This window comes from Mustela lutreola, chromosome 16 (assembly GCF_030435805.1).
Source record: "Mustela lutreola isolate mMusLut2 chromosome 16, mMusLut2.pri, whole genome shotgun sequence".
NCBI classification, from domain to species: domain Eukaryota; kingdom Metazoa; phylum Chordata; class Mammalia; order Carnivora; family Mustelidae; genus Mustela; species Mustela lutreola.
The window spans coordinates 12,093,106-12,112,300 of NC_081305.1; the positions used below are offsets into that span (position 1 = coordinate 12,093,106).

General features: G+C 47.0%; 1 protein-coding gene across 1 annotated transcript in view; it reads left to right on the top strand.

Moving 5' to 3' along the window:
* FA2H (fatty acid 2-hydroxylase) overlaps positions 1-6,163 on the top strand; it is a 45,521-nt gene extending 39,358 nt beyond the window's left edge. The window contains exons 5-7 of the mRNA XM_059152797.1: positions 1,325-1,497; positions 2,964-3,216; positions 4,670-6,163. Coding sequence (XP_059008780.1) covers positions 1,325-1,497; positions 2,964-3,216; positions 4,670-4,749 — 506 coding nt within the window. The 3' untranslated portion in view covers positions 4,750-6,163. The remainder of the gene's footprint in view (positions 1-1,324; positions 1,498-2,963; positions 3,217-4,669) is intronic.
* The last annotated feature ends 13,032 nt before the right edge of the window (positions 6,164-19,195 follow it).

The following is a 19,195-nucleotide window of genomic DNA, read 5'->3' on the forward strand; positions in this document are numbered from 1 at the left end:
GCAGATTTGTGCTTTCCCAAGGGCTGGGAAAGAGCAGGGGCGGGGAGGAATGGGGAGTGACTGCTAACGAAGACAGGGTTTCTTTTGGGAGTGATAGGAATGTTCTAGAATTGACTGGTGATTGGCTGCACAATACTGACTCTACTAAAGAAACCACTGAATCGTACACTTTAAGGGGGTGAATGATAGGATATGTGAATTATATTTCATGAAAGCTGTTATTTTTCAAAAGAAAGAGGAAGTCTGGCGAAAGCAATGGCTTGTGGAGGAAAGTACAAGCCCAAGTGAGAATAGGCGTGGAGAAAACAGCGGCCAGAGCTGGTGTCCCCGTGAAGCCAAAAATGAGTGAGGACAAGAAGTGAGAGCTTCCAGGACCGCGGGCTGTCATCAGAGGGTTGGGGGTGGGGAACCTCACACCTGGTGACAAGTCCATCTCTCTGGTCTTCCCGGCTCCGGGCAAATCATCTTGAGGTTTTCACATCTCTCTCGTATATGCTGTGATTCCAAGTCTTATCTGTTAAGATTTCTCTACTTGGGTTTTTCTGTCCTTCCTGCCCCTCCCTCCCTCATCCCTTGTTGTTAACACCTTCGCCCACAGTCCCCTGGCTCTACTGGCTTAGTTGGTGTCATCCGTCCCTCTCCCCAGAGCCACTAAAGCGAGGTCACCCTTCCCAAGTAGGTCAGCCATTCTGACTGCTTTAACAAAACATCGCAGACTGGGGGACTTATTTAAAAAAAAAAAAAAAAAGGCAGAAATTGATTGCTCACAGTTCCAAAGACTACAAGTCCAAGATCAGGATGCCAGCCTGGGTCCAGCGAGCGGCCCCCCTTGCAGGTCCCAAACTTGTTGTATCCTCCCAAGGCCGAAAGGGGAGGAGCTCAGTGGGGTCTCTCCCACACGGGCACCCAGTCCTGTCCGTGATGGCTCCACCCTCACGACCTAAGCGCCCCTCAAGGGCCCCACCCACCTCCCAACACCCTCCCTTTGGCTCACATAAGAATTTGGCGGTGGGCGTGGGGGGGACACGCAGACCACAGCACCAGGGAAGGTTCCCGCGCTGGTCACAGCTGCTCCTCTTAGTCTCCCTCAGGCAGATCTCAGCGCCGCGGCGGGCAGCGCCGTGGTTCCCCGAGAGGACCGCTCCGGCCAGCCCAGCCCAGCACAGAGTCTCAGGCCTCATTGCCCATTTTGACCCAAGAGCCCCCCCGAAGGTGGCACGGCCCCCTAGCTGGTGGATGGAGGCGGGGTGTTCCCCAGGCGACAGGGCAGTGACACGAGCCGGGCCGTCCGCCCTGACATGGCCCCTCTCCTGCCGCTCTGCAGAGTACTCGGTGGCCCTGCCGCAGTCCGCCTTCCCGGGCCTCTTCGTGATGGGGGTGCTCCTCTGGAGCCTGCTGGAGTACCTCATCCACCGCTTCCTGTTCCACATGAAGCCCCCCAGGGACAGCCATTACCTCATCATGCTGCACTTCGTCCTGCACGGCCAGCACCACAAGGTGAGCGGGGCGGGCTCCCGCCTGTCGCCTGGCAGCTGTCCCCAGCGCCCAGGGGCCTGCGGGTCTCTGTGGGAGGCAGCTGGGGAGCAAGAGGCAATCAGGGTACCCCATGCTGCTCAGAGGGGTGACAGGCGCCTGGTCTGACTGGGGGCAGGCCTGGGCATTGGCGTCGTGAGCGCGCGTCGTGCCTGCGCGCAGTCCTCATTCACGCTGGGCAGGCAGCGGGTCCGGGTCCACTTCAGAGATCGCCTTGAATGGTCACAGCAACCAGTTCGTTCATTCATTCATTGGACAGACGCCCCCTCTCCTGCACCCCCAGTGCTCACCATGTGCAGGCACTGTTCTGGACACCGCTGGACAAAACAGTAAAAAGTCACAGCCCCCCGTAGAGCTTCCTTCTAAACACGGTGCTACGGTTGTCCCCCTCTGCAGAGCAGCACACCGAGGCTTGGAGAAAATTAAGAAACAGAGGAAGTTGCCCAAAGTCACTCCCAGGAGGTTGGGTCCCATTCTGTGAATTCGAGTCCAGGCACTCAACCCTCCACCACCCTGGGGCCCTTGGGGGACAGACAGTATGTCATCCAGAGGCTGGGAGCAAAAGCAGAGCTGATGTAGGAGGCTGCAGTCCCCACCCCTCCTCAGTTCCTGCAGGGTGCTATTCTCCGCCTCGCCCAGGGCGTGCCTTCCCTAGCCCCCCCCCCCCTTCCCACCTTCTTCAAGGAGCTGGGGGGGGGGGTGGGGAGGCCCAGGTCAGCACATGGCCCTGAGACCATCACCTGCTTTATCTCGCTCTTCCCCACCCACCCTCCCAGCCCAGAGAGGGTTGGGCTCTTCCCAGAAGACTCACCAAGGCATTTCTGAAATCGTACCTCTATGCCAAGCCCTTGGCTTTTGATGCTCCAGAGCCCAAGTCTTGGCTCTTTGTTCTGGTTCACCGTGACCACACCCCCTTGGAACCAAGAAGGGCTGCCCTGAGGATGTAGGGACAGGGAGAATGTGTCTGTGAACACTTGCAGTACCATTCTTCCCTGTGAGCCTGCACTGACCTCAGCTTGTCAGGGTGCTGCTCCTCCCAGACAACACCAGGCCTCGGTCTGGGGACCCTGCGTGGTGTCTGGTGGTAGCTCTTCTCTCTAGCACTTTACAAATTCTAGAGCCCGAGTGACCTCATGAGCAGAGAGCAGGACTCTGAGCCATGAGGGTTCCACCCACATCACATCCACCATCATGTTCGGGGACAGGCTTCCAGGTCATACCCTGACTTGGAAACTGGGAGCAGGACAGGGTCTCAAGGGCTCTCAAGCATGGTGGCTGGCCCTCCCCAAAGCCACCGAAGGTGCTAGTCCTCCCACCCCCCATGACAGGTTGCTGGAATGTGTGGGCTGCTCTGCCCCTATCCTCTGCTGCTGAGACTACAGGTTGGCTGGCCTGGCTGCCTTCTGACATGTGAGCCTCTCCATCCACAGGCACCCTTCGATGAATCCCGCCTGGTCTTCCCCCCCGTACCGGCTTCTCTGGGCATTGCCTTCTTCTACATCATTCTACGGCTCCTCCTCCCCGAGGCGGTGGGGGGCATAATGTTTGCTGGGGGCCTCCTGGGCTACATCATCTACGATATGATCCATTACTACCTACACTTTGGCTCGCCACACAAGGGCTCCTACCTGTACAACATGAAGACCTACCATGCCAAGCATCACTTTGCACATCAGAAGTCAGGTGAGGCCCCCATGTCCCTGCCTCCCCCATTTGCTTACTCTTTTATTTGCCAGTCACCACTGAGGCCTTAGCAAAGTCCAGGCACTATTCTAGGTACGGGGGAATCTACAGCAAGGCAAATCAGGAGCTCTGACCCTGCTCCCTGGGAGACAAAGAAGGAAATCAATAAATTAGCAAAGATGATTTTAGGCCATGTTAAGGGCCACAGAGAGAAGAAACCAACAGGTTGTGGGAGAGGGTCCAGCTGTGTCTAATAAAATATAATGCGAGTCACAGATGTGATTTTAGATTTTCTAGTGGCTTCATTGACAAGTAAAATTAAACAGATATAATTAGTTTTTTCTAAATTTTTAACATATTTTTATTTATTTATTAGAGAGAGAGAGAGAGAGAAAAGAAGCGTGAATGGGGTGGGGGGGGGCAGAGGGAGAAGCAGGCTCCCCACTGAGCAGAGAGCCTGATGCAGGACTCGATCCCAGGACCCCTGGGATCATGACCTGGGCCTAAGGCAGATGACTGAGCCACCCAGGCACCCCAGATGTAGTTAGTTTTGATAATATATTTTATTAAGCCAAATACAACCAAAATATCACCATTTCAACCCATAACTAATACAGAAATTTGCTAATGAGCTGTATTACATTCTCTGTCATATATTAAGTCTTCAACATCTGGTGTGGACTTTACACTTAAAGCACATCTCAATTCAAGTGCTAAGCTTTCATTAGAAATACTTGATCTATTTTTAGAGTTTATAAAATTGACTATAAAAAGTGCCAAAAAAGTAGATTCATACATGTGAGTTGTCGTAAACGGTGCTTACAAGTTTTCCAGAACTCAATCAACTCTCTGTTTTCAAACTGAAATTTAAGTCAAGTAAAATAGAATGACATTAGGAATCTAGTACCTCCATAGCTCTAGCTCTAGTGGTTTGGTGCCCAGCAGCCACACGGGCCAGGGTCTCCCACCTACGACAGCCCAGCCCTAGGTCGAGCATTCCAGGAAGGTGTCCGCACAGAGCTGTCGTTGCAGCTGAGGCGTCCACTAAGAGGAGCCGGCATCCAGTGTCCGGGGAAAGAGCATCCCAGGAGCAACAGGTGCAAAGCCTCTGTTCCAGCCTGTGAAGCAGGAATGAACTTGTCATCTCCAAAGAGAAGGAAGAGGCTGAAGTATGAGAGAGAGGAAGCATCAGGCAGGAGCCAGGCTCTCCTTGGAACTCAGGACCGATAAGGAACTTGGATTTATTCCATTGGCATCCTCGGGAGACTAGAAACACAAGTGCCGGGCTCTCGACTTCTGCCAGGATGGCCCCGAGAGTTGGGAAGGCCAGCAGGGACAGATGTTCAAACCCCGCCTGCGTGCTGGTCCTCCCTCCCCAGGCTCCCTTCCCGAGGAAATTCCTCGCCCATCCTCACCAGTGCCTCATCTTCTCCCCGTTTGTCTCCCTCTCTAGGATACGGCATCAGCAGTAAACTGTGGGATCACTTCTTCCACACCCTCATACCAGAAGAACCCCACCTGAAGATGCAATGACAACTCCCAGCCCCACCGTCCTACCCTCTGCCCGGCCGTGGCCTCTGCCCCATCCCCGCCGCACACCCCCCCACACCCAGACCCTGCAAAGAAGGTTTGCTCGGCCAGGCAGGACAGGCTTTGTCGGGCCGGTGAGGGTGCTGGGGAGACCAGGAAGGCTGGGACTGACCCCGAGACAGCGCTCCTGACCCACCAAGTAGCTCTCGGGGATGAGCTCTTTCCTGGAGCATCTCGGCCTCTCCACTTGCACCCCTGCCCTGAGCCTTAGCCCACGGGACTGCTTCAGGACCCGGCCAACAGGGAATTTCCCAAGGGGAATGAAGGAAACTGACCTCTGAGGCCAAACCTGTGTCCCCACCTGTGTCTTACAGCTTGGACTCCCTAGGTAGGACACGCCTGTCCCCATGGTGGAGCTGCAAAGAGTGGGTGTGCAGGGCCTGTGGCCCTTGTCTCCCTAACCGTCCTTTTCTGGGGAGACTTTGGTGGCTCTTGCTGTTCTCCTGATGAGTGGAGAACACTGAGGTAGAGGAAGGGCTCTTGTCCTAAGAAGAGACGACATGACGCCTCCCGCAGGCCACCTCCAGTTCCGGCGGCAGTGCCTTTGTCTACGACCCGTCACACCTGCCCACTGTGGGGCCAGATGTCTCGGGCTGCATCTCCTCCAGCGCCCACACGCAGGGCCCTCACCTGCCTCTGCAGATGGGCCGGGGGGGCTGCTGGCGGGGCTTCCAAGCTGATGGGAGCCCAGGCCCCTTTCTTTAGGAACCAGCAGCTTCTCTAGCGCTAACCCGCCTGTCTTCAGAATCTTAAAGCTTTTCCCCAAGGGAGGCTGAAGAGGCTTCTCTGTGGGTAGGAGCCCCACCCGATGTCTGGCCATTCTTGACCTCTGCCTGGCACAGGTGGGCCTCTACACCCCTCACTCAGGACCCTTCCAGCTAGTGCCTCCTGACACCAAGAAGGAGCTTTCATGCGGTGCCTTATCTCCCCGACCTGCTTCCCTGCACCTTCCCCCCAGCAGATGAGGTTCTCGCCCCTTCTTCCTTATAACCAAAACCCTCACTGCTCCTAAGAGAGTCTTATTTATAAACCATATAAATGCCTTTAGTCTGGCCCCAGACCAAGTAGCTGCTCAGACTGCCCTGTCTAATCCTCCATGTCAGGCTTATGTAAAAAAATGTTGTCCTGTTCTTGTTTTCTTCTTACCCACAAACCGTTACTACTTGAAATTTCCTGAAAACTCGCTGAGGGTAAAGGCTAAAAAGAAAAGCAGCGTGAAGAATCCTGTGATTTGTACTGTTTACCGTGGAGTTATTTAAAGATTTCAGAATAAATATGCAAACTACAATTGTGAAATAAAGGTGTACATAAATTGTATATTTTGGAAAAATAAAAACGCTGAAAAAAGAAAAATCAAGAAAGTTTTGCTGCTCCTGTGGGTGGTGCCCCACCAGACGTCCTGGCTGGGGGGAGGGGCGGCCGGGGTGGGCGGGAGAGGAAGAGGCTGGTCTAGCAGGGCGGGAACATCTTTTTTTCTCACTGACCAGGCTGTGTAGACCTGCGGGAGCATCCTGATGATAAAAAGCTTACCAACCCTTACCCTCTGATTCTGTCTTATTACTGCTGTAAATTCTCCGCAGACCACACCGCCCCTCACTGCCGGCGCCTGGGGTGGAGGCCTGGACACAGCATTCTTCCAGGATTTATCAGACCCCAGCTGAGATCCCAATGGACTTTCCTAAAACAAAGGGAGAAGGCTGTAACAACAAAGGCCCACAGAGGGAACTAGAAATTCCGGCTAGCTCAGTGCAGATAAAAGAGTTTCTCAAGAGGTCTTCTCACCCACATCCGTTTCCACCAGGGGAACCTGTCCTCAACACTCGGGAGGCCCCGGTTGGCTCAGTCGGTTAAGCGTCTGCCTCCTGCTCAGGTCATGATCACTGGGGACCTGGGGTCAAAGCCCACATCCAGCTCCTTGCTCAGCGGAGAGCCTGCTTCTCCCTCTACTTACCTCTCTTTCTCTCTCTCTCTCTCTGACAAATAAAATAATAAATAAAAATCTTAAAAACAAAATGTTTGGTGTCTAATTCAATCTGATTGGCGACGATGGACTGGATTTGCCCTCCAGAGGCAGAACCAGAAGTAGAAGAGGAAGAGGAAGGAAGCTAATAAGCTACTGTCGGTTAGGCTCTGGAACCCAGAAGGAGTCCCAGCGTCTGGCACCTGTTCAGGCTGAAGCAGCCAGCCAGGCTTCCATCCTGAAGATACGTGCGACCTCTCTGAGCCACCCATCCCACAAACTCCTGGAACTGGGCCTGTGCAAGCGGCAGAAATCACAACCTGCACTTCCTAGGTGTTGCCGGAGATCTGACCCACAGAACATCGCCCCCCAAGGGATAACAAGAAACAAAAAGAAGCAAAGGAAGAGATTCACTAGGTGTAAATGGGCAAATCTACCAAAGTCTAAGATGACCAAATTTGAGGAAAAAAAAATTGGAAAAAAAAACCCTTATATGAAGGATTGAAACAGAACTACTAGGACATGCCAAAAATCCAAGTGAGTTTATAGCATGGTAATAAGAAGATTTAGAGGAAAAATTAGTGAAACCAAGCCAATCTATTAATGAAAAGTTCCACTCAGTGAACACTGGACAGATTCCCCCAGGGCTTCTTCTTGTGCCCACTAAAGCTTTCCAGGGGCTTAAGAATTTCCACAGAGCCTTTGGAAGACAGTCAGCCTCACTGTACAGAAAAGAATGTAAGTGCCATGAGGCCATTAACCTCAAGCGAGCTGGCACTCACAGTGCATTCCCTACTTGCTGACCATCTGGTAGAGTCAGGGGATTTTATTACCAAGTGCAAGAGACATGATCAAAATGCCAGCACAGCTAGCATGAGGGGAAAGCCTGGAACTCGTGGCACATGACTATGTTTCTTTTTTTTTTTTTTTAAGATTTTATTTATTTATTTGACAGAGAGAGATCACAAGTAGATGGAGAGGCAGGCAGAGAGAGAGAGAGGGAAGCAGGCTCCCCGCTGAGCAGAGAGCCCGACGCGGACTCGATCCCAGGACCCTGAGATCATGACCTGAGCCGAAGGCAGCGGCCCAACCCACTGAGCCACCCAAGTGCCCACTATGTTTCTTTTTTGTTTAGTTTTTGTGTGTGTGGTTTTTCCTTAAGATTTACTTACTTCCGGGGCGCCTGGGTGGCTCAGTGGGTTAAGCCGCTGCCTTCGGCTCAGGTCATGATATCAGAGTCCTGGGATCGAGTCCCGCATCGGGCTCTCTGCTCAGCGGGGAGCCTGCTTCCTCCTCTCTCTGCCTGCCTCTCTGCCTACTTGTGATCTCTCTCTGTCAAATAAATTTAAAAAAAAAAAAAAAAAAGATTTACTTACTTCCGGGCGCCTGGGTGGCTCAGTGGGTTAAGCCGCTGCCTTCGGCTCAGGTCATGATCTCAGGGTCCTGGGATCGAGTCCCGCGTTGGGCTCTCTGCTCAGCGGGGAGCCTGCTTCCCTCTCTCTCTCTCTGCCTGCCTCTCCATCTACTTGTGATCTCTCTCTGTCAAATAAATAAATAAAATCTTAAAAAAAAAAAAAAAAGATTTACTTACTTCCTTTTGGAGAGAGAGAGCCCATGGGTTCACGGTGGCGGGGGTGGGGGAAAGAGATACAGGGAAGGAAGAGAAGCCGACTCCCTCCTGAATGGGGAGCCTGATGCAGAGCTCCAACTCCTGATCTCATGACTCTGAGACCATGACCTGAGCTGAGATCAAGAGTTGGACGCTCAACGGACTAAGCCACCCAGGCGCCCCTGACTATGTTTATTTCTACAGTGAGAGAAGATTCACATATCATCAAGAAAGCTTCATGGTTGCTCGGGCAAAGGGCCATTTAAGTTCTGATTGGCGTAAATATCCAGGCTGACTGACTCTCAGGGATCCTCGAAATTTACAGCCCCCCTCCCTTGATTCTGTAGCAACAGCCCAGCTGCCTGGCCGAGGACAGGTCCATAGCCATTACATTCATTTCTGGCACTGCGCTTGTACTTGCAGATATGCTGTCTTTGGGCGTTTCTTGGCTGACCTGAAGAACTGCCCTCGTAACTCCACTCTGTTCCATTCCTCATTGGCTCTGGCTTCTGATCTCTGCCTTTGAACTTTGTACCATTTCTTATTGTGCCGAACACAATGCCCAACTTACAACAGGCCTCAATAAATGTTAGTCTCGTCTCTGTCAGATCTCTGGTAGGTTCCCTAGTTTGAGAGCCTTCTCCACCTGTTCCCTGGCCTCTGCTGCCCTCTGGTGACAGCATGAAGCTCTGTCCCTTATGGCTACCCTTGCAGTGACCGTTTTGGAATCTGGTGTCTGTGGTTGTAAAATAGCAGCAATTTTCCACGTTACCTGGTCTCTTTGCTTACTGTTTTGTCTCGTTGACTGCTTTTGAAGGAAATCTGGAACTATGTGTATGAATTTCCGGTTCTAATTTTCCAGGAAGATATGATGACTGCAGAAATTCAACTGGAGCTTTCGTTACAGTGAGGTGATGATAGCACAATGAATAAATTTTAGCTAGTCAGGATGCTGCAAGTGGAATGTGAGATTTGGAAAATGTCAGAAGTCTTCTCCTTCTGACATTTATTTACAAATACTTTATAAGCTTGTAGTAGGGAGAAAGAAGAAATTATTTAAAAAGGAGGAGGAGGGGGGTGCCTGGGTGGCTCAGTGGGTTAAGCCTCTGCCTTCGGCTCAGGTCATGATCTCAGGGACCTGGGGTCGAGCCCCACATCGGGCTCTCTGCTCAGCAGGGAGCCTGCTCCCTCCCGCCCCCCGCCCCGCCTGCCTCTCTGCCTATTTGTGATCTCTCTCTCTCTGCCAAATAAATAATAAAATATTAAAAAAAAAAAAAGGAGGGGGAGGAGGGGGGAGGAGGAGAAGAAAGAGAAGAAGAAGAAATCTCATTTTGGAAAAAGCATAAAGGTGGGATCCTGTTTTCATTTAGGTTGACACTAAAATGAGAACACTGAAGTGGTAGTTAATTTGGAAGGCAATTGCAGAAACAGTATGAAATTGGGAAGGATCAGACAGGAAAAGTGGGGAGCCACCTGGGATGAGTATGTGAAATTCTCATGCAGTTTCTGCAGGGGCATCTTGAGACGCAGACCGAATACCTGGCAGGGTTGTTCACCTAAAAGACAAGAACCTGGGACGTGTCTCCACCAGCCTCCTCTCCTTTCCGTTGAGGGTTATATTCAGGGGTGTCGACTCCCTCCTCACACATGAGCCGGCCTGACATGCAAGCCAGCCAGATTCTTTGGCTTTGCCAAAATCCTGGAGCAAAAGCAGAAAGATGGATATGTGCGCTTGAAGTGGGGTGCAGGTTGTATAAGTTGAGTGAGAGCTTCCTAGGAATCATCCAGCAGAACTGTGGCTGAAATCAAAGCTGAGACCATATTCAGACACAGCATTCCACTACAACTGAAGTGAAGACCAGAGGTGGACAGAAGGAATCACCATATGTATCTAACCCAGAATCCGAAGGTCCATATCGTCAGTGTAAGAGGGAACCAGCAATAGACCCACCTTCCCAGGGCATTGCCTGCATGGAGAGGAGAAAAGAGAATACAGAACCACAGGCATAGCCCTTATGGAGGTCTGAAGCCTGCATTTATGCAAACCATGCGGTCCCAAACACCTCAAGTCAAAAATTTAGTGTAAAGTATGTCTCAAGGCTCTCAGAAGAAGGATTTACAGATTTCTGTGGAGAAATGCAATGTCAACCAGATCTCAAAAAACTCCCACAGATGAAATTCCAAGAACTATAAACTCACAGTAAAAATAAAACAAAACACACAAGGAAAAAAGGCACCATGAGTAAAAGTTGATAGAAACAAAATGCAACAGAAACAGACTCATGAAGATACCAAACACTGAAATTATGAGATGTGCTAGTTATTTTCCATTTGTTCTCCAGATTCACTCTGCATCTTTCCCCCATTCCGCTCCATATCCTATGTGAATTGCATTGGTGTGTTCTTTTGTTTATTGGCTGCAAATAGAGGTACCTCAAGAGATTGGCAGATGGAGAGGAGTGGAGTCCAGGTACACATTCTTATGGCTCTTTCATCTTTTTCAGCAATGTTTTGTGCCTTTCAGTGTACAAGTTTTTTCACCCATTTGGTCACTTTTATGCCTAAATATTTTATTCTTTTGGCTGCTATTGTAAATGGAATTGTTTTCTTAATTTCCATTTTGTATTTTTCATGACCAAGTTATAGGAATAACTAATTGTGTTAGTCTTGTATCTTACAACTCTACTGAGTTATTAGCTCTAGTAAAATAGGTTTTATGGATTCTTGGAGTTTTCTTTGTGCAAGATTGTGTCATCTGTGAATAGAGATAGTTTTACATCTCTTTATCCAATTTGGATGCCTTTATTTTTTTCATGACTAATTGTTCTGGATGGAACTAGTACAATGTTGAATAGTGATGATGAGAATAGGTGTCTTTTGTCTTGTTCCTGATCTTAGGGGGAAAGCATCTAGTCTTTCACCATTAGGTATGAGATGTCAGGTATGGGTTTTTCATAAATGTCCTTTATCATATTGAGGAAGTTCCCTTCTATTCCTGGTCTGAGTGTTTTAACCATGAAAGGGTCTTGAGTTTTGTCAAATGTTTTCTTCTGCCTCAACTGAGATGATCCTGTGGTTTTTCTTCCCTTTGTTCTATTTATGTAGTGTATTCCATTGATTTTATATGTGAAGCCAGCTTTGCATTTCTGGAATAAATCCCATTTGGTCACAGCATATAATCTTTTAATATGTTCTGGAATTCAGTTTTATAAATTTTGTTGAAGAGTTTTGCATCTGTATCCATCAGTGATAATCGGTTTCTAGTTTTCTTTCTTGTGGTGCCTTGTCCAGCTTTGGTATCAGGGTAAGGCTGGCTTCCTAAAATGGGTTAGAAAGTATATTCTCCTGGGGCGCCGGGGTGGCTCAGTGGGTTGGGCCTCTGCCTTCGGCTTGGGTCATGGTCTCAGGGTCCTGGGATCGAGCACCCACATCGGGCTTTCTGCTCAGCAGGGAGCCTGTTTCCTCCTCTCCCTCTGCCTGCCTCTCTGCCTGCTTGTGATCTGTCAGATAAATTTTAAAAAATAATAATAATAATAAATATTATTATTTATAAATAAATATTTATTTATAAATAAAGTATATTCTCCTTTTCTATTTTTGGAAGAGTTTGAGAAGGATTGCTGTTAATTCATTTTTCAAAGATTTATTTATTTGAGAGAGAGAATGCAAATAGGGGGAGGGGCAGAGGGAGAGAGAATCACAAGTGGACTCCCTGCTGAGCACAGAGCCTGATGCCGACCTTGACCCCATGACCCTAAGATAATGACCTGAGCCTAGACCAAGAATCAGATGCTCAACCGACTGAGCCACCCAGACACCCCCCGTTAATCCATTTTTAAATGTTTGGTAGAATTCACCCATGAAATCATTTGACATGGACCTCTCTTTGTTGAGTGGGTTTTTTTTTTTTTAATTTTTATTTATTTATTTGACAGAGAGAGATCACAAGTAGGCAGAGAGGCAAGCAGAGAGAGAGGAAGGGAAGCAGGCTCCCTGCTGAGCAGAGAGCCCGATGTGGGACTCGATCCCAGGACCCTGAGATCATGACCTGAGCCAAAGGCAGCGGCTTAACCCACTGAGCCACCCAGGCGCCCTGTTGAGTGGGTTTTGATTACGGATTTAATCCCTTTATTTATTTATTTATTTATTTATTTTCAATCCCTTTACATTTTATAGGTCTGTGCAGATTTTCCATTTCTTCTTCAGTCCTTTAGGTAATTTGTGTGTTTCTAGGAACCTGTCTCTCTCTTCTATATCATCTAATTGTTTGGCATACATTTGTTCATAGTATTAGAGTACTTTCATTTCTTTTTTTTTTTTTATTGTGGAAAGAACATTTAACATGAGATCTACACTTTTGACAAGTTTTTAAGTGTACAGTATGTTACTGTTGACTCTAGGTACACTGTTGTACAATAATCTCTAGGACTCATTCATCTTACTTGACTGAAAGTTTATGTCCCTTAATTAGTAACTTCCCATATCACCCTTACCCCAGCCCCCAGCAATCACCATTCCATTCTCTGATTCTATGAATTTGACTATTTTAGATACCTCAATAAATGGGGTCATATAGTATTTGTCTTTCTATGTCTGGTTTATTTCACTTAGCTCAAGGTTCATCTGTGTATTTGCCTGTTGCAGAATTTCCATCTTTTTAGGGCCAAATAGCATTCTGTTGTAAGTATATACTGTATTTTCTTTATCCATTCATCTGTCAACAGACATTTAAAGGTTTTCTTTTTTTCCCATCTTGGCTAATATGAATAGTACTGAGGTCCTGATTTCAATTCTTTTTTTTTTTTAAGTACTTATTTATTTATTTAACAGAGAGAAATCACAAGTAGGCAGAGAGGCAGGCAGAGAGAGGAGGGAAGCAGGCTCCCCACTGAGCAGAGAGACCGATGTGGGGCTCGATTCCAGGACCCTGAGATCATGACCTGAGGCTTTAACCCACTGAGCCACCCAGGCGCCCCCTGATTTCAATTCTTTTGGACATATACTCAGAAACAGGATTGCTACATTATATGGTAGTTATACTTTTAATTTTGGGGGAAACCTTCATACTGTTTTCCATAGTGACTGGACCATTTTACATTCTCAGAAGTATGCAAATGTTCCAATTTCTCCACATCTTTGCCAACACTTTTTGTCTTTTTTTTTTTTATAGCAGCCATGCTAATAGGTATGAGGTAATATCTTATTGTGGTTTTGTCTTGCATTTCCCTGTCATTAGTAATGTTGAGCATTTTTTCATATACCTGTTAGCTTTTGTGTGTCTTTTTTTGGAGAAATGTCTATTCAAGTCCTTTTTTAAAAACCAGATTATTGTAGTTGTAGGATTCCTTATATATTTTGCAAATTTACCCCTTATCAAATCAAAATATATGGTTTGGAAATATTTTCTTCCATTCCATTGGTTGCCTTTTCACTCAGTTGGTTGTTTCTTTTGTTATGTAGAAACTTTTTAGTTTAATATAATCCTTTGTTTTTGTTACCTGTGCTCTTGTAGCCATATCGATGAAATAATTGCTAGGTTCAATGCTACAAAGATTTTCTCCTATGTCTTCTTCCAGAAGTTTTACAGTTTCAAGTCTCATGTTTAAGTCTTTAATCCATTTTGAGTTGATTTTTTGTGTATGATATAAGATAAGGGTCCGATTTAATTATTTTGCATTTGGATACCCAGTATTCCCAACACTAGCTGTTGAAGAGACTATCCTTGCCCTATTGTGTATTCTTGGGACCTTGACAAAGATCAGGTGACTGTATATGTGTGGATTTATTTCTGGGCTCTCTATTCTGTTCCATTGTTCTGTATGTTGGCCTATATCTAGTATCATAATGTTTTGATTGTGTACCTTTGTAATATTTTGAAATCCAGTTTTGTTCTTCTTTCTCAAGAGTAATTTGGCTATTCATGGTCTTTTATGGTTCCATATTAATTTTAGACTTGTTTTTCTATTTCTGTAAAAAAAAAAAAAGACATTAGGGTTTTGATAGGGATTGCACTGAATCTGTAGGTCACTTTGGGTAGTATGGACTGTTTAACAATATTAAGTTTTCCAATCTATGAACATAGGATGTCTCTCTATTTGCTTTTGTCTTAATTTCCCTCATCAGTGCTTTGTAGTTTTCCATCTTGCCAATATGTGGAATTTGAGAAACAAGGCAGAAGATAATAGGGGAAGAGAGGAAAAAAATAAAACAAGATGAAACTAGAGAGGGAGACAAATCTTAAGAGAACCCCCCCTTTTTTTTTTAAAGATTTTAATTATTTATTTATTTGACAGAGAGAGACATGGTGAGAGAGGTAACACAGGCAGGGGAAGTGGGAGAGGAAGAAGCAGGCTTCCTGCTGAGCAGGGAGAGTGTTGTAGGGCTCAATCCCAAGGCCCTGGGATCATGACCTGAGCAGAAGGCAGACATTTAAGACTGAGCCACCCAGGTGCCCCCATTAGAGACTCTTAATCTTAGGAAACAAACTGAGACTTGCTGGAGAGGAGGGTGTGGGAGGGATGGGGTGGCTGGGTGATGGACATTGGGGAAGGTATGCGCTATAATGAGATCTGTGAATTGTGTAAGACCGATGAATCACAGACCTGTACCCCTGAAACAAAGAATACATTGTATGTCAATAAGACATACACACATACACACACAGTTGATTTTTCTATGTTGATTTTGTATCCTGTGACTTGACTAAATTCATTTATTCTAACAGTGTTTTTCTTAATGGAGTCTTTTGGATTTTCTGTATATAAAAGCATGTCACCTGCAAACAGGGACAGCTTTACTTCTTCCTTTCCCATTTGGATGCCTTTTATTTCTTTTTCTTGCCTAATCGCTCCAGCTAGGATTTCCATTATTATGTTGAACTGAAGTGGTGAGAGTGGGCATCCTTGCTTTATTCCTGATCTGGAGGAAAAGCCTTCAGTTTTTCACCATTGAGTATGATGTTAGCCATGGGCTTGTCATATATGGTCTTTATTAAATTGAGATAATTTCCTTCTATGTCTAGTTTGTCAAGAGTTTTTATTATGAAAGAATGTTGAATTTTCAGAAATGCTTTTTTCTGTATCTATTGAGACGATCATGTGTTTTTATCTTCTCATCTGTTAATATGGTGTATCACATTAACTGATTTTCATATGTTGAGCCATTCTTGCATCCCAGGAATAAACTCTACCTGGTCATAGTGTATGATCCCTTTAATGTGCTTTTGGGCTTGGTTTACTAATATTTTATTGAGGAATTTTACATATATACTCATTAAGCATATTACCTCTAGTTATCTTTTTTTTTTTTAAAGATTTTATTTATTTATTTGACAGACACAGAGATTACAAGTAGGCAGAGAGGAAGGCAGAGAGAGGGGGGCGGGGGAAGAAGCAGGCTTCTGGCTGAGCAGAGAGCCCGATGCGGGACTCGATCCCAGGACACTGGGATCATGACCTGAGCCGAAGGCAGAGGCTTAACCGACAGAGCCACCCAGGAGCCCCTTACCTCTAGTTATCTTGTGGTATCTTTGGCTTCAGTTTCAGGGTAATGCAGCCTCAAAAAATGAGTTTGTGGGGCGCCTGGGTGGCTCAGTGGGTTAAGCCACTGCCTTCGGCTCAGGTCATGATCTCAGGGTCCTGGGATCGAGGCCCGCATCAGGCTCTCTGCTCAGCGGGGAGCCTGCTTCCCTCTCTCTCTCTCTGCCTGCCTCTCCATCTACTTGTGATTTCTCTCTGTCAAATAAATAAATAAAATCTTAAAAAAAAAAATGAGTTTGTAAGAGTTCTCCTTCAATTTTTCACAACAGTTTGAGGATTGGTGTTAATTCTTTAAATGTTTGGTAGAATTCATCAGTGAAGCCATCTGGCCCTGAACTTTTCTTTGTTGGGAGGTTTTTGATTACTGAGCCACTCCATATTAGTTATAAGTCTGTTCAGACTTCGTATTTCTTCATGATTTAGTCTTGATAAGTTGTATGTTCCTAGGAATTTATTCATTTCTTCTACGTTATCTGGGCTGTTGGCATACAGTTGTTTATTATAGTCTTTAATGATCCTTTCTATTTCTATAATCTTTCATTTGTGATTTTATTTGACTCTTCTCTCTTTTTTTCTTAGTCTAAGGGTTTGTCAATTTTGTTTATCTTTTCTTTAAAAAAAAACATTGGGGCTCACTGGTTTCTTTTTTCCTTCCTTCCTTCCATCCTTCTTCTTTTTCTCATCTTTCTAGTAGGCTCCATATCTAGCATGGAGCCCAACAAAGGGCTTGAACTCATGACCCTGAGGTCAAGACCTGAGCTGAGGTTAAGAGTCAGACGATTGGGGCACCTGGGTGGCTCAGTGGGTTAAGCCTCTGCCTTCGGCTCAGGTCATGATCCCAGGGTCCTGGGATTGAGCCCCACATCGGGCTTTCTGCTCTGCAGGGAGCCTGCTTCCTCCTCTTCTCTGCCTGCCTCTCTGCCTACTTGTGATCTCTGTCAGATAAATAAAGAAAAAATCTTTAAAAAAAAAAAAGAGTCAGACAATTAACTGACTGAGTCACCCAAGTGCCCCTTTTCCTATTATGTTTCTATTTTCTATTTCATTTCTTTGTACTCTAATATCTATTGCCATTCTTCTGCTAACTTTGGACTTTGTTTGTTCTTTTTTTAGTTCCTTGAGGTATAATACCGGTTATTTATTTGAACTTTTTCTTTAATGAGTATATTTATTACTATAAACTTCCCTTTTATTTATATTTAGAGATTTTATTTATTTATTTATTTATTTGTCAGAGAGACAGAGAGAGAACAGAAGCAGGGGGAGCAGAAGGCAGAGGGAGAAGCAGGCTCCCTGCTAAACAGAGAGCCCATTGCTGGACTCAATCCCAGGACTCTGGGATCATGACCTGAGCTGAAGGCAGATGCTTAACCCACTGAGCCACCCAGGCATCCCTGAACTTCCCTTTTAGTAATGCTCTTTTTGTGTCCCATAAGCTTTGGTACCTTGTGTTTCATTTTCATTTGTCTCAAGGTATTTTGTAGTTTTGATTTGATTTCTTCTTGAACACAATGGTTGTTCAAGAGTTGTTTAATTTCTACATATGTGTGAATTTTCCAGTTTCCCTTCTGCTACTAATTTCTAGTTTCATTCCACTGTGGTCAGAAAAGATATGTGGTATGACTTCTATCTTCTTAAATTTGTTGAGAGTTTTTGTGACCTAACGTGATTTATCCCTGGCAGAAGAGAAACTGCCTCTTGCTCCAGAGTTTCAAGGTCCAGACCTCTCCATGCAGCCTACCTGAAGCTTGTCTTCACTGAGACCACATCCTTGCTTAGCTTTCTTCTCTCCGTCTGCTCTATCTTAACTCCTATCTTGAGAGCCTTCCTTCAATAAATCACATGTGCCGGAATTTCTTTCTCAGATTCTGCCTCTAGGAAACCTCAAATAAGAAGAAAATGTGACACAATAGATGGAAAACAATAAATGAATAAGCAAACACCGCAGACATCCTTCACCTCTGCCTTCCCAATCCAAACTGTGATCCAATTCTGTCCTTTCAGAGGAAAATAGTGAGTACATGAATGACGTCACTTAGACTTTCCAGCTGGGAACACAGCTAACTTTAATAAAACATGCCTCACACTTTAAAAGAAAGCTGAGCACTGACCTAATGGGGGAGATGATTTCCCCCTCTTAGCTGTGTTTCTTCCCTCACACACACACCCCCTCCCATATTTTCAAGCACACAAAAGCAGACACAAGAACCTCTGCTCAGGCCCCCACAGTTTTTTGCTCATCCAATCCTTCCCATATCATATTCTGTCTATAATAGTTCTCTGCACCTTATTTTTTTTCTGAATCCCTAGCCCTTAGTAGAGGGCCTGATACCGGTGACTCCTCTATACTATACATAGTTACTGAGTGAATTTGGAAAAGTGAGGGAAAGGGCGGAAAAGGCAGGAAGAAGGAAGGAGCCTTCGCTCGGAACTGCCTAGGAAGGGGTTTTAGGGAGTCAGGGCATCGTGAGTGAGCCTGGCGGCTGGCAGCAAGAGCAACGTGGAAAGCTTGGAGGAGGCGTGTCAGACATTCCCTCACCACGCCCCCGGCTAAGGATGCAGTCCAATAGGCTGGCCTGGGGGCGGGGCCATGAATGAAGGAGTTCAGGCGCAGGGCCCTGCGCCTGGGTTCACTGCGCCGGGAAACTGGACCCGCGGGACCCCGGCGCGCAGGAGCCAGCCGGAGCGCAGAGCGCAGGGCACCGAGGGAAGGAGGTGCAGGGCCTTGATCCTCGCGAGTGGCGCCGGGGGAAGCCGCAGTCGGAGCAGCGGAAGGCGTCTTCCTGGAACTGTGCACTGGACAGAGCGGAGGCCCTCGGGAGGGACGATGGTGAGTCTTGGGGTGCGCCGGGAGCGCCCACGGTGCCTGGAGGCGGCGGGGCGGGGAGGCGGCAGCTGGATCCTGGACAGCGAGGAAAGGACGCGGGATGGGAAGTGGGGTGACCCACAGCCCACAGCCCCATATCTTGGAACTCGGGACCGACTTGGTTTTCTTTCCTCTGTTCTGATGGAGGAGCTGCCTGCTCCCGCCAAAGAAGGGGCAGACGGGGCATGGAGAGTGGGGACGGCGGAGGACGGAAACAGGCTGGGGGTTTTGGGGGGTGGGGGATTGCCCAAGCAGAAGCAGCCCCAGACCGACGAACTCTTGGCTGCCAGTGGAAAATTGCCATCGTTCCTAACGATGAGTGCCATTCCTTCTGGGGGGGGGGGGGGGGGCATTTTATTTATTTATTTAAAGTAGGCTCCAAGGACAGCCTGGAGCGCAATGGGGCTTGAACTCAC